Source organism: Schistocerca piceifrons, chromosome 3 (genome assembly GCF_021461385.2).
Source record: "Schistocerca piceifrons isolate TAMUIC-IGC-003096 chromosome 3, iqSchPice1.1, whole genome shotgun sequence".
Taxonomy (NCBI): Eukaryota; Metazoa; Arthropoda; class Insecta; order Orthoptera; family Acrididae; genus Schistocerca; species Schistocerca piceifrons.
In genome coordinates, this window is record NC_060140.1 from 530,628,525 (window position 1) to 530,644,599 (window position 16,075).

General features: G+C 36.7%; 1 protein-coding gene across 3 annotated transcripts in view; it reads left to right on the forward strand.

The window, feature by feature from the left end:
• The window catches only part of LOC124789349 (tripartite motif-containing protein 2-like), a 423,313-nt gene that overhangs the window by 388,670 nt on the left and 18,568 nt on the right, over nucleotides 1-16,075 (forward strand). For all 3 annotated transcript variants that reach the window (XM_047256674.1, XM_047256673.1, XM_047256675.1), the window contains exons 6-7: nucleotides 11,123-11,353; nucleotides 14,332-15,033. In XM_047256674.1, coding sequence (XP_047112630.1) covers nucleotides 11,123-11,353; nucleotides 14,332-15,033 — 933 coding nt within the window. The remainder of the gene's footprint in view (nucleotides 1-11,122; nucleotides 11,354-14,331; nucleotides 15,034-16,075) is intronic.

The following is a 16,075-nucleotide window of genomic DNA, read 5'->3' on the forward strand; positions in this document are numbered from 1 at the left end:
ATCTTGTTCAACAAAAAACAATTTTGACAATATTATTTAGTTATGTGTTTTGTAGATTATTTGATAAATTGTGTTATTGAAATATGGAATGAGTCAGTTTACTGAATACGTATCTGTGATTAGTATTAACATGAACATAAATGTTATTCATTAGTCTTACTTGTGCAACTACACTTAAAAACTAGAATGAGATTTTCATTCTGCAGCAGTGTGTGCGCTGATATGAAACTTCCTGGCAGATTAAAACTGTGTGCCGGACTGAGACTCGAACTCGGGACCTTTGCCTTTCGTGGGCAAGTTCTCAATGGTAGAGCAATTGCCTGCAAAAGGTAAAGGTCCCGAGTTCGAGTCTCGGTCCGGCACACAGCTTTAATATGGCAGGAAGTTTCACTTAAAAACTAGTTTTATATTTTTTATTTTTGCAGGCTACAGTTCTTAAATAAAAATTAATCCATGGAATAAAAGGTGTTGTTCAGCAGAAATAGTTTAGTTTTAGGTTAGATTTAAATCTCACTTTGCTAGCTATGTTATTGGGCAAATGACAAAAATTTTCGGTTACTGCATACTGAATTCCTTTCTGACCATTAACAGCTTTAATAATGGGTAACAAAGGCAGTGACGTAGTGAAGTGGCGCCCGGGTCACAATACTTTATCGGGCCCCTTGCCCCCTCGGCACCTGTGATATGACATACACTTTATTGTGTCCCCCCCAGAAACACATATAGGAATGTAATATATAGAATATAATAATAAATCTAAAAACAAAGATGATGAGACTTACCAAACAAAAGTGCTGGCAGGTCGATAGACACACAAACAAACACAAACATACACACAAAATTCAAGCTTTCGCAACCCAAGGTTGCTTCATCAGGAAAGAGGGAAGGAGAGGGAAAGACAAAAGGATGTGGGTTTTAAGGGAGAGGGTAAGGAGTCATTCCAATCCCGGGAGCGGAAAGACTTACCTTAGGGGTAAAAAAGGAAACGTATACACTCGCGCGCACACACACACACACACACACACACATATCCATCCGCACATCATATTTTTCAGAAAGTCTTGTATGTGTTGGAGACCGTGTGGTACCCTTCTGCAAGTGGCAGCTGGGGCATGATAGACTGCCTTGCACACTCTAACCCCCTGCCCCCACCTACTGTGGCACAGAATAAAGATCATTTTTCCTCTAGTAGGTTTGGAGATCATTGATCTTCTCAAATTGCTATGAATTATTTTAGATGAATTTTATTAGCGAATTTATATATTACGATAATGTAGCTGAAATGCCTAACTGCTTGAAGGAGTACATACATGTCAACCACAGGTGAATGCCACATATTCTTACACTTTGCTTTTGCACTGTCAGTACTTCTTTTCTTTCTGAGTGATGAGTTAACCTAGAAAATTATCCCATAAGACACTACTGAGTGGAAATGTGCAAAATATGTCAGATTTTTTTTTTTTTTTTTGTTTCGAAGTTTACCACATATATAAAGAGCAAAAGTAACTCAGTTAACTGTTCAAGCAGCTCAAATACGCTTCCTCCAGTTTAAGTTTTCATCAATATATACGTCCTAAAATTTGGAACATCTCCCCTGCTTACCGACTTAAGTTTCATATGCTACATTAATTTTTGGTATGTCTGTCTGTTGAACAGAACTTAATATATTGTGTTTTCTCCAAATTTAAGGGATGTACATTTTCAGAGAACACTTTATACTTTAAAAAATATCACTGGCAATCTCTTCCGTAGCTCTCTCTCTCTCTAACTGGATTCGTTACAAAATTAGTGCTTTTTGCAAAAAGTACCAATGCTGCTTGATGAATCTTAATTGGAAATTCATTTACATGAATTGAGGATAGAAGTGGACCCAAAATTGAACCCTGTGGGGCTCCCTTCATGGTTTCTCCCTAGTCACTAAAATTCTTTCTCCTACATTGCTGTTTGAATTATTCAGCGCAACTTTGTGCAATCTACCTGTTAAATACAGTTCACACCAGTTGTGTGTAAAGCCATCAGTTCGATAAAACTTGTTTTCCTTAGAGTGTAATATTACCCACACAATCAAATGCCTTGAGAATGCCACAGAAGACACCAGCTGGCAATACTCAATTACTTAGGGCTTCTGATATTTTGTGATTGAATGCGTGAATATCATCCTCTATAGACCAATCCTTCCGGAATCCAAACTGTGATGTGCTAAGTAAATTGTTTCAACTTAAATGTGAGGCTTATCTTGAGTACACTAGTTTTTCAAATATTTTGGGAAAAGGTGTCAGTAGGAAAATTGGACAGTAATTATTGAAGTCTTTCGTATCACCTTTCTTATTAAGAGGGTTAACAATTGCATATTTTAATGTGTGGAAAAATCGCTGTCTGTGAAGCATTACATACATCACTAAGGACATTACTTGTTAAGTTAAAACAACTCCTGAATTCTGTTTGAAACTACATCAACATGATATGAGCTTTTGTTTTTGAGGACTTTTATAGTTCTATTAATCTAAGTGACAAATGTTGGTGTGTTAATAGTTGCTTCTTCAACTGAATCATTTAATACTATTTTTGCTGTTACATTTAGAAAAAAATTCTTAAAAATACTTGCTACTTGTGAATTATCAGTTATAATGAGAATCGTCGAATGAGTATACATCAAAATAACGTCAGTTTAAAAAAAAAAAAAAAAAAAAACTTTTTATTTTTATTTTTTTTTATTACCATTTTACCTGTTTCGAGAAGAGGACTTAGTGTGTGACTGTTTGCCTTTATGTGTGTCCATCACCCACCTACAGTTTGTTAATAGTAGAGACAGTCTTAAATTAAAATCTCATCCATTAGGATTTTGCTATGTTACAGTGATCCAGCAGCACAATTTGATTGTATTAAGTCTTTGTAGTAATAGAATTATTATTATTATTATTATTATTATTATTATTGTTGTTGTAGTAGTAGTAGTAGTAGTAGTAGTAGTAGTTACATTCTTTCTAGAAAGTAAAATTTGAAATCATTGTAGTTAGTTCATAAAATCATTTTACTATAGTAAAATGACTTACATAACATACACATACCTTTTTCGGTAATTATATGTGCGTGTGTGCGAGTGTATACCTGTCCTTTTTTCCCCCTAAGGTAAGTCTTTCCGCTCCCGGGATTGGAATGACTCCTTACCCTCTCCCTTAAAACCCACTTCCTTTCGTCTTCCCCTCTCCTTCCCTCTTTCCTGATGAGGCAACAGTTTGTTGCGAAAGCTTGAATTTTGTGTGTATGGTTGTGTTTGTTTGTGTGTCTATCGACCTGCTAGCGCTTTCGTTCGGTAAGTCACCTCATCTCTGTTTTTATATATAATTTTTCCCACGTGGAATGTTTCCTTCTATTATATTGATATCATTATATTGGTTATGTTATACAGGATTAATTTATTGAGTTAACCACTTTTCAGCTTACAAGGCCATAATCAGACTATATAACTACCGTAGCCAAAGAAGTTGCAATGTTTGTAAACAACACTGGAAAAGACTTTACTCATCTAGACTGTAGCATGGACGTATAGTACATGCCACCCTTGACTGAGTGGTGGTAATGCAATTTAAAACACAAAACGTTGTACAGAAAATGAATATAGTATAAAGGCAGTGAGCAGGAAAAACACGAACACCATACTCAAAAACTGAGCCTATATAACAGTTTACATAAAATAAACATACAAAATAAAATAAAGCAAAATTAGTACTTGACAAGTCTATTTCAAGCGGTGCTAAACATGGAAAGTGATGCAGAAACCAATTAAAAAGAATTAGCAGGTGTGACAACTGAGTATATGGAGTATATAGGCAATCACAACATAATAAAAATAAGTGAATACATAGAGGAAAAGTAGGAATATGAAGGAACAATGTGGAATGTGATGGAAAATGGAGGATTATGTGAAGTTCAGAAGAGGGGAAGTATTAAGTTGTATTTGGTAATTTAGGATTAAATCAGGAATGTGGGCATGAAAAAAGCATATTTACAGATTTTGAATCAAAGCTATTAACTAATATGAACCCAGTGCCTCCTAGAACATATGGGCTTCCTAAACTACATAAGAAAGGTGTACCCATCGACCCAGTTGTACCATCATTCAGTGCTTCACCTTACAAACTGGCTAGGAAACTGGACACCTTAAATAAGAGCAAGTCCAAATTCAAATCAAAGCATGGTATTTCAAACTCAGTGGATCTTGTAAATAAAACACCTGTTTATCTAACACAGTGATAAATTAGAGTCCTCTGATGTCTCTAGTTTCTTTTCCAACATAACAGTAGGGGAATATGTTGATATCCTGACGGAGTTGACATACAGGTCTGATGTCAACCCTGAGGAATTGAATGACTTGAGATGGGCCACTCAACATGCTCAGCACAAAATTATTTCCAGTTCCAAGGGACACTGTATAAACAGTTAGATGGGTAGACAAGGTGGTCCATTCAGTTCACAATGGAGACTGGCAACAAAATCGATAAACCTTCCTGCATCTCACCATGACATCAATATGCAGACACACATTTTTAAAATATATAGAAAAAGTACAACTACAGACACAGTAACACCTTCTTGGTCGCAACATCCAGTGACACACAAACATGAAGCTCTCCACTAAATAATAATAATAGTAGTAATAATAATAATAATAATAATAATAATAATAATAGTACTTTATACAACATCGAATGATTCATTGCGTATGTACAAAGACAGCTTACAGTTCTTGATGCATAACACAATAATACATTCTTCTGAATATATCATTGATTAACAAAATAATTATATTACAAATAAAATGGTTTGTTTAACAATATTTAATATTTTTTCAAAGCACTTCTTATTCTGCATGTAAGTATGTTATTCTTCTAATGTGTAAAATGAATTTCTTTAGCTGAAATTTAAGCTTCATTGTGGGAAGGGTCGTAACTGTAGTGGGCAGTTCACTGGCTAATTTTAAACCTGCATTGTGGACCCTTTTCATAGTGCTGTTCTGTGGTTGCTGATGTAATTTTTTTTTATTTCTGGCATTTTACTTATGCAAATCAGAACAAATGTTGGGCTGCAGTCTTTTAACAACTAATAAGGCTTTTAGGATGTACATGTTTACTATGGTTAGCAAACCAGTATTCGGAAACTAGCCATGGCATGAATCTTATAGATCTTTTTTGAAGTATTAACTGCTTATTTAAATTTGTTTTGGTGGTTCCTCCCCAAATTTCTATTTCATAATTCAGATGAGAGGAAAATAAAGCATGGTATGCAGTCTTTGGGACAACAGTGTCTTTGCAGAACTTGCAAATCATATTAACTGCAAATATATTTGTAAACAACTTACATGCTAGAGTGTCAACATGTGTGTCCCATTTTAGATTGCTTCGAATTGTTAAACCAAGGAATTTTACACTCAGTTTTTATTTTACTAATTCATTATGTATGTATAGTTTAATTTTATCATTATAACTATTGTTGTTGACCTCCATGGGACATGTTTTACTGGTGTTTACATTTAAGTGGCTTTTGTTAAAATACTGAACAGTTTCATTTGTCACATCATTACAATGGGTCCCTAGTTTGTTAAATGATTCCTTTTCACACACAATGGACACGTCATTCGCATACAGAAATACTTTGGAACTTTGAAGGCAATATTTTATGCCATTTACATAAATCAAAAAACAGAAGAGGACCCAATACAGGCCTGGGGAACTCCATATTTTATGTTAGTGATTTTGGATTTATGAACACCACTTCGAGTTTTAAGCAGTACAAACTGCTGTTTTTGGTTACTTACGTAAGACTTTATAAGGTCACGAACAGTGCTTCTAATACCAATTTCCATAGCTCACCTACATAATAGGATAGTAGCATTCACACACTCGAAAGGTTCCTCATGGACATTATATATAAGTACATGTTGCTTGTTCTCCATGCCACTTATTACCTCTTCAGTCAACTGAGCAGATGCTGTGCTAGTTGATTTACATTTTAAGAATCCATTTTGTTTTCCAAACATTAGGTTGTGCTTGTTGAGAAAGTTTATAATTCTTTTATATGTGACTTTCTCAGTAGTCACTATGGACTTTCCTTCTGTGTTTTTATGTAGGAAGGTGGTTGTGTACATAATTCAAACTCTTTTGTCATTGCCACTCTGCCTCATCAGGGGCCTTGCAATCACAGCTTGTGAACAAATGCAGTACACCAGAGCTGAATTCTTGTGACTGTACAGTTGTATCAAAGTACTTAAGGAACTGGCATATTTCCTCAAAATATAAGTGTTATTAGAGATAAAGTTAGGGAACTGCTTGCTGATATTGACTTGGACATTATGTGTACATCAGAGCACCACTGAAACAGTGACTCAGAGGCTTTCTGTGCCAAGATACAGATCAGCTGGCTGTTTTTCGGGGAGCTCTTTGAATAGTGGGGGAATTGCCGTGTATGTGAAAATTGATATCCCATTTGAATCTCTTGATGTACTAAAGCACTGCACTGAACAGGTCATTGAGTGCTGTGCAGGAGCAATTGAATTTTCACTTTTCTCTTCAAGCTAGAAGCCAGAGAGAGTTATTCATTCACTTTCTATAAAGTACCAAAATTTAGTTGTATGTGGTGACTTAATTTTATAAGTGATTGTACAAGGATATTGGAAGATCTCTAAATTCATATCATCTGATGTAGACTGTATTATCTCTAACCAGAGTGTAAGGGAACAGTATCATAAATAATAATAATAAAAAAAAGTTCCTTCATTCTTCATTATTAGACAGTGGATTCAATTACTAAAGGGGTTAATGGCCTTTCAGACTATGATGCACAAATTTAATACTAAAAGGAATTTGTGTGTGTTCGTGTACACATGCATGTGCACAATATAATACTTTCTTAACACACTTTCATGCTCTTTCAAAGTTGCTTTCCATTAGAGCATTTTAAACAGGGCACTAGTACTAACAGGCAACCTGCATGGCTGTTTAATGGAACAAGGATAGCATACGGAAAGAAGTGTAATTACATCAAAACATTAGAAACAGCAACAATTGAACTACAGTAGCCCATTATAAATGCTGCTGTGAAGTGCTTAAAATGCTTAAAACACTAGTTATAGTTGCTTCACCAAAAAGGAAAGGCCTATATATTCTCCACCAGCTATGGCACAAAAACATTCAGTTTAGGGGAATCTCATTGCAACTGTACCATCTCATGGGGATTTGCTAACCTCCAGATGTGCACATTATGTATGTTCACATTTCCATGTAGGTGAAACATTGCTTCACCATTGAAGATGGCACAATCCAGAAAATCATCCTCATGCAGCTACATTCTGTTTGCAAAGTTGGTATGTAAATCATTGTCTGAAAGCTGTAGAGCTTGTAACAACTGCAAATGATAAGGACATAGTTGTAAATGTCTGCTTAAAAGTCTTCACACATACGTCACTGGAATTGCTAATTCAGAATTAACCTTCTGAGGTGATTTCTGGGAGCTATGCATGAAAGACTCTCTCCCCTTCAAAAAGTTCTTCACTGTTGTTCACAGGTATACAGATGAAACTGTTTGAGTTGTTCTTTTGTTTCATGTATTATTTATAACTGTAAGTTGAATGTAGTAAATGCTACAAAGCCTTAAAACCCTAATACTCATTTTGAAACAACTGGTATTACTGCAGAAGTTAAACTGTTATAGAAAATGAGGAAGTAGCTGACAACTGGTTCCTCACATACTTAAAGAACAGAAGGAAAAGGTCATTCTCTACAATAATGAGAATGGCTGTGAGTTGGTGTCTGGATGGGGCACGGTGAAGTAGAGCGTCCCTCAGAGGTCAGTGATGGAACCACGATTGTGTCTTATGTAATAGATGATATATCGTCTAATACGACAGGTTATTCTAAAATACTTCTGTTCACTGATGATACTAGCTTGATACTGAAGGATGTTGAGTGCAACATAGGCAATGTGTCAAATAGTGCAACTGAAGATAGAAGTCCATGGCTGGAAGAAAATAAATTGATAATAAATCACAGTAAAACTCAGTTTTCTCAGTTAAAACTGAGATTTTGACAGCGCAGAATGGGTATATGTTTAATGAGTCTGAACAATTCAAATTCCTAAGTGTTCAGATAGATGGTAAGCTGTCATTGATAGACTATGTCCAGGATCTTGTGAAAAAACTTAGTACACTTCTTTTAAATATTGGTTGTTAAGACATGTAGAGATTAAAGGGATTAGCTGTCACTGGGAACTGATTTATAACAATAGAGCATGTTGAAAATTATAGCCAGACCAGGATTCAAACCCGAGTCTCCTGCTTACTAAGCTGATGTGCTGACCACTATGCCATCCACACACAGAGGTCATCACAACTGCACAGACTACCCTAGCACACCTCCCATCAGACCAAAATTCTCAGCTTGTACCACACACTACTAATGTAGTGGCCCTCTCATTATCTTCATTTCTTGCAGCATCTCACAAATTCCCTTAAGAGTTTGAGCTTGGTGTGCATCTGCACTGAAGGGATCATTGGCCGTCGTCATAAATGGTGTGTGTTCTTTCGAGATGTATGAAAGAACAGACACCACATATATAATGTCATTTATTGTTAACAACATGAGATTATTTCCAAGAGCTAACAGCTTTCATTCAGTTAATGCTAGGAAGAAATCCAACCTGCATTTGGATTGAATTTCTGTACTCTTGTGCAGAAAGGTGTACTGTATTCTGCTGCATCCACTTTCAATAAGCTACCACTAGAATTAAAATATCCTAGCAGTAATCATCACATTTTTTTAGGCTAAGTTGAAGAACTTCCTCATGGCTATTCCGTCAGTGTGTTCCTGGAAAAAATTTAAGAACATTTCTCTGATACGGTGTTGATTATGCTAATATGAACTCGGCAGCTTGCCATTTGTATAGGATTCATGTTAAATTTGCTTTATTTCTTACTAGCAAACACAGCTATGCTTTGTAATTGATAAATATGTATGGGAATTGTACATCCTAATCTCCTCCTCCTTCTCTTCTTCTTTCTCTTTCTGCCGCCCCCCCAAATCAGTTTTTTCTCCTTCTCCTCCTCTCTCTGACCTTGAGTTTTGTTTATTGTTATTAGCAACAGATCCTTGACTGGGAATTGCAGTCATTTAAAATGCATATGTAAATTGTATATGGGGTATGATAGACCTCTCTTGCTGCTGCATCTGTGAGGATAGTAGCTTTACTGACATTATTCCATGCTTTTAATTTGTGAAATGGCAGGATTACAAAATTTTTGGATGGTTCAGATTCAGTAGTAAAAGTGTAATCATATGCAAATAAGCCATAAATATAACTTCCTGTTTTCTATTAAAACCAGCTCTGAGGAATAAAGCAAAATAGCATATGACTGAGTACACTGCTTTTGTTTAACATTATGTATAAGGAGAAAAAATGTGTATTGGAGAAACAATTTGAGTAATGTTAAAATGCTCAGCTGTTGTGGTTAACTCTGACTGCCGGAAAGAAAATGAAGCTGCACGCTTTTCATAGCAGGGCATAGCACAACACTGTTTAAAAGCATATACAGCCTATGTACTTTGGTTGTGAACTTTTCGAGATTTTTGCTAACCAAACACCCCCTCCCCGTGTGTGTGTTAGAGTCAGATTATTCTGTGAAAGTTTGAAGTCCATCTAGCAAGAACATCTTGAGATTTTGTAATAATGTCAAACATAGAATGAAATTTTCACTCTACAGTGGAGTGTGCGCTGATATGAAACTTCCTGGCAGATTAAAACTGTGTGCCGGACCGAGACTCGAACTCGGGACCTTTGCCTTTCGCGGGCAAGTGCTCTACCAACTGAGCTACCCAAGCACGACTCTCGCCCCGTCCTCACAGCTTTACTTCTGCCAGTACCTCGTCTCCAACCTTCCAAACTTTACAGAAGGTCTCCTGCGAACCTTGCAGAACTAGCACTCCTGAAAGAAAGGATATTGCGCAGACATGGCCATAGAGCACTTGCCCGAGAAAGGCAAAGGTTCCGAGTTCGAGTCTTGGTCCGGCGCACAGTTTTAATCTGTCAGGAAGTTTCAATGTCAAACATTTTTATAATTATAGTAGTATAGATATAGATTAGCTTTTCTAATGTAATTACATGAACTGACTTGGTCCATAACCATGGAGACTGGCTCCTCAGTTTGTTCCTAAGGAAGTGGATGTGTAAATAAATAGATTGGCTCCTTTATTTGGTCCTACTAAACTCTAGATATGTAAATAAAAAATTGCCCCCACTGATAACCAAAGTCTTTTTCAGTGCATTGTGATCTTCAGCTATATGCATTCATCGTATGTCACCATTCGTTAGGTTGCTGCCATGGTATTTCCTTCTCTCTCTCTCTCTCCTAATCCAGCAGAGAACATGCCTCTGCTAATAATTTGCAATAATTTTACATTCACCGAGCAATACTCACTTTTGAATAGTTTCTGCAGTTCATGTCCATACCTCACTGCCGTAAGTCAAAACTGGTAATCCAAACTGGTTATACACTTTCCTTTTCACACACATGGGTAGCTTAGTTTTGAAACCACCATTGTTTGTTTCTTGTACTGCACATACAGGCGAATGTGTGCAAAGGTCATAAATACGACAACTCAAACTGATTCAGTGATTTAGTTACGGATTTTTACAATTTTCTTTTCAGTGTGTGTTGGTTTAGTTCATTTTGAACCCTGTTTTCCAACTTGTTAAGATCGTCTGCAATAGAAGAAAACAGTAAAATATTATTAGATAAATTAAGATGATTTAGATGTGTTCCATTAACATGCATTCTTTCAGTTTTCTCACTTTAAGGATGGAAATAGTCCTGTAGCGATGTAGATAATAGTTTTTGTTACATGAAACCTAAAACTGGTGCAGTGAAAGGGAGAGAATTGAATAGGGTCCTGTGACTGAAGGACTTCAGATATGCAGAGAGGGATATGCAGATCTGAAGGATCTTTGTACTATTATGGCTACCTTTAATGTCAACAGTAACTTAATTCTAGAACTTCTGTTACTCTTTATGCCCCTCATAAGTTTTTTACATGCTGTGGTGCAAGTAGTAGTTTCCAAAATACTATTATTGCAGGTGGAACGAGAATGCGAAGGTCTTCAGTATCAGGTGGAAGTACGCAACATAACACAACGAATTGGTAGCTTGACAGAGAAACTTGACGCAGCTGGCCCTCTAGGAGAACCCCGGGAGAATGCTTTCCTAGCTTGTGACTTCTCACACAATGACAGCTTGAAGACTATGGAATCTGCTCTGGTCACTCTTGGTCGTGTTCGAACATCGACAACATTCCCAAGCCTGTGTACAGTAAGTATATTTCTTATGACAAAATAATGTCTATCCTTTCCCAGAAACTCTGTTACTGTTACTGTGGATCTATGTGCATTGTCACTGTAGACGATGGAAGAGTGTGCAAACTTCCATTCTTTTCCTCTGTGGTACCATTTCGATAAACAATTTCTCATTCTCATGCTTTTTACATTGTATCCTAAGTAATTTAACGAGACAAATAAGAACGGACCCATAAATGATCCGATATTGTCACGCTTTTGGTTAGAAATTCCACCTTTTCTTACTCTCTCATACTCCCAGATACATGATAAACTTCCATCGGTTTCCTTCATCTGGCTGTTGTATTCTACTTGAACTTGGTTTGAGATGCACAACACTTTGACAATTAGCATCTTTTATTGCATTAACTAATGATGCAATGGTGGTGAAATCTGCAGCAATTTGTGGAAGGGTTGCACTTCTGTCACATTGAACGATTCTCTTGAGTCATTGTTGATTCCATTATTGCAGGATCTTTTTTGGGAAAATCTCCATTTCATCGCTACCTCAGAGATGCTGTATGCCACTGCTTGTGCACCGACTATAACACTACATTCAAACTCACTTAAGCCCTGATAACCTGCCATTGCAGCAGCAGCAACCAATCTAACAACTGCACCGGACACTTGTCTTATAAAGACATTGCCAACTGCAGAGCTGTATTCTGCCTGTTAATATATCTCTGTATTTGAATATGCATTTCTACACTAGTTTCTTTGGCACTTCAGTGTATATATAGCTATTATAAGAGAAGGGAACAATCCCCCTCTATCTAAATTACTCATGTCGCATCAGAAGGACGATCTTTTTAAAGGAAGCAAATTTTCATTATGTACAGTGCTGAAAGACATAGGCTTCAGCTATGCAGTGTTTAATGATTGCAAAATATTAATGAAAAGGACACATGCAGATTTCTGTGCAGGATCGTAGGTGTGAGAGCTGAAAATATTGTGTGGATAGGTGAAATGTGGGTTAATGTCAGCTATTCGTTACGTGGAGGCTGGAGTGATGGAATGCCTGAGAGGACCATTGCAGTGCCTGTTGGAAAAGGAGGGTGAATAGTTGCTTTACATACAGGTACATCAGATGGTTGTGTGCCAAAATCCTTGTTAATGTTTCACAAAAAAAAAAAAAAAAAAAACCTGGTGATTACCATAAAGAGATCAACAATATGATTTTTCAAAAGTGGTTCAAGTCACCACTTATGGTGAATCTGACAAGTCCATAAGTGATCATTATGGACATTGCCCCTTATCATTCTGTTGTTCATGATAAGGCACCAACTTTGGGGGAAAAATTATATTATTCAGGGGCTGAAACAGTAAAAAGTGGATGTCAGAGAATATTTGAAGAAGGCAGAATTGCTCAAAATTGTGACACAAAAGAAAACACAGTTTCCAACATGCATAGTTGACAAGATCACTAAAATTGCATGGGCATGAAATCATTTGGATTCTTCCATATCAGTGTCGCTTCATTGCCATTGAAGGCCTATGAGCACAAATAAAAAATTACATTATTGCTGCAAACAAGCTGAAAATCTTGTAGCAGCTGTCAGTCAAGATGCAAGTTTCACATGAATGGAAACTGTGATCAGCATTGCAAGTATCATTAGAGAGGTAGCAAAAAATAAAGGTGTTATGGAAGGATGCATCGAAAATTTAATTATATATCTCGGAGTGAGCAGTGATAGGTTGAGCAATGCTAAAGAATAATATTTTAAATTAAATTCTGACAGTGACGCGAGTGGTGTTTTCCCATTAGCATAGGTAAAACACACTCAGGAATGTAAGAAGGGAGCATGCTACTGACCTCTCATAGTGAGTACCTTCTTCAGATAATCGCTGTTAACTTGTTGATAAAATATTGTAAATCATTGTAGAGCTGCATAATAAAGCTAATATTTAATGACAGAAACAAAAACCTGCAAATGGTCATTGATCTGCAAAAATAGTTTTTTTTAACAAATAACGTTATGATACATTAACATATTAGATAGTAAATAGCTCTTTTTTTAGTTTTTTGAGATTACAAGCAACAACTGTAAATAAATTCACGCATACATATATGACCTGCATGTTGTCAAAGTTTTTGCTTCTACTGCCAAAGAACACATGTAGTAGCAACCAGGTGTGGAATGCCGTAAGCCACATTCAGCAACATTGCCATTTGTCCACCTCAATTTGTCAGTACCAATCACACTTTTTATGAACTATAGGGAGTCAACCTTGAAGTCCATGTGATATTAAGGTCCACTGCTAGTTGCATTTTCTGTAATCTAGACTCTTATCACATTTTACGTATAAATGCAGGAATCCTGTACTCACCGTTATTGAAAGTACCGTTTTATTACAATGTACTCTTTCTGTGGATCAGAATCAACCAGTTGGTCTGGTAAATACTGCCTGTAATATTTAATAATTCCAAGTACACTTTAAGATCTGATTGAATGTTTCAATACTTCATTTCACACAAATGGCACCTCTATGATACAAGGCTGTCAGGTGCATTTGTTAGCAGTTAGAATTCTGCTGCCACATTTACCTCACCTGTTTCACCATATTGCATAAAGTACACAGTTTGATGTATTCTCTACACACACTTCGTAGAATTGTAAGTAGTTGGACAAACTTGAATCATTTCCTGCAATAGTCCACTTCTTGTGTAGTTAAGACATAATGTAACAAATCAAAAATAAGAATAATCATTTACTGGAACTCTCAAATAACTGAAAGGTAGCCAGCATATTGAATACCGGTAATGATACTTCCTCAATGTGAACACTGATAAGAGTGTCACAAAAATTAAGTTAATTTCTCATACTTAGGTATGGGAATTTGGTTATAACTAAGAGTGCTTAATATTTGTTGGATGCAGTGTAGAAAATTACCTGAAATATCAGTCCTATGACATAAAAGTAAAGATAATATGTTAATATTTTTGAATTGGTACAGGTGAATCTCGAAGGCCCAGCTGTGACCCAGTTGAGTTCATCGGCTGTTCTCCGAACAGTTGACTACCGTGGGGACCCTCGCACATCTGGTGGTGACCCAGTGAAAGCAGAAGTGGCCCGAGTAGACAGCAGTGCAGATATGCCTCCAGCTGAGCTAGAGGATCGTGATGATGGTACCTACCGTATACACTTCAGACCTCCTGCACCTGGACGCTACATGTTACGTGTGTCTGTATTTGAACGCCCTGTCAAAGACTGTCCATTATTCTTCGATGTGACAGAGCACAACAATCCCATAACTGTCTATGGAGTCAGAGGTTCTGGCAAAGATGAATTCTTGCAGCCAGTTGCCATCGCTGTGGATGACTCTGGAAATGTGTATGTTGTGGATACTGGTAATTCTCGAATCAAAGTGCTGACGCAAGACCTGGAATTTGTAAGACACATTGAAAATGAAGGACTTGTGGGACGCAGTTGTACAGGAATTGCGGTATCTGACAGTGGACTTGTGGTGGTTAACTGGAGGACTAAGACAGTGACAGAAATGTCAACTGATGGCCAAACTCTTTCAAAGTTTTCTCATAATGCGTTCCAAGAACCTATTGATGTAGCTGTGGACAGAACATATGGTCACATTTTAGTGGCTGACAATGGAATCAGTTGTGTTTTTGTGTTTGACTCTGAAGGAAAGCTTCTTTTCCAGGTAAATATAAATTTCTGGTTGCTTTTTATACTTACAAAGTAAGTTTTCCACATTACGGTCTCAGCTGTAAGCAGCAGAATTCCTGTTTGCAGTCCCAAGGAGTGTGTGTGTGAAAGAGAGAGAGAGAGAGAGAGAGAGAGAGAGAGAGAGAGAGAGAGAGAGAGAGATTTTAAGATGTGCATTTCTGCCCTTTGTTGTTTTATGTTGATAACACCAAGTTTTGTCATCCTTATTGATTTTTCCAGAAAACATCTACAAGTCGCAGCAGCCATCCTTGGCTTTTCTCTTCAGGAATCAATGGGTTTGGGAAAAACTGTGCACACACTTTTCTCTTTTTCAATACATTCTAGAGAGAGTATTGAAAACTTAATTTAAAAATATTGTTCCATTGGGATTTGTACCATTAACATCGACACACTGTGGGCGCATGCCCACTGCTTAACAATGCCTGGTCAAATGCACACCTGTTGTTTACATTGTCAGTTCAAGCTGCCACTGTAGTTATGCCACAAATGTCACTTATCTGCCAGAAAGGAAATAAGTCTTCAAACTTTTTCAAGGGACAGTGTATTCCCTCATCGGATTTGTGGTAATAACAAAAATCATTCCAAATTATCTGGAGCATTCATTCAATAACCACTATGCAGAAAAACTATTTGCACTTGAATATCACTTCCGTTAACTGCTGTGTAGAAAGATGTGCACTATTCTGCTGTTTCTATTTCCTAGAAAATTCCCTAAGAACTGAAAACTTTGGCTAGAAATCTCTGTATTTTTTTTCAAATATTAATTGAAGGGCTTTCTTATGGCACTGTAAAATAGTTCCTTGCCCTTGTTTAGAACCTGTTACTGTGTGCGCCACTCATTTATCAACCTTATTACAACTCCTCTCTTTATTTTTATCAGAATCTTCCAATAATGTAGTGACTTTTTATTCGACTAAGTAGATTTGGCTCGTGTGGTTCCACAGAACAGGAGAAAAATAAATAAATTAATGAAAAAGAGAACGTAATTTAACTACACATATACATACTGCGTAGAG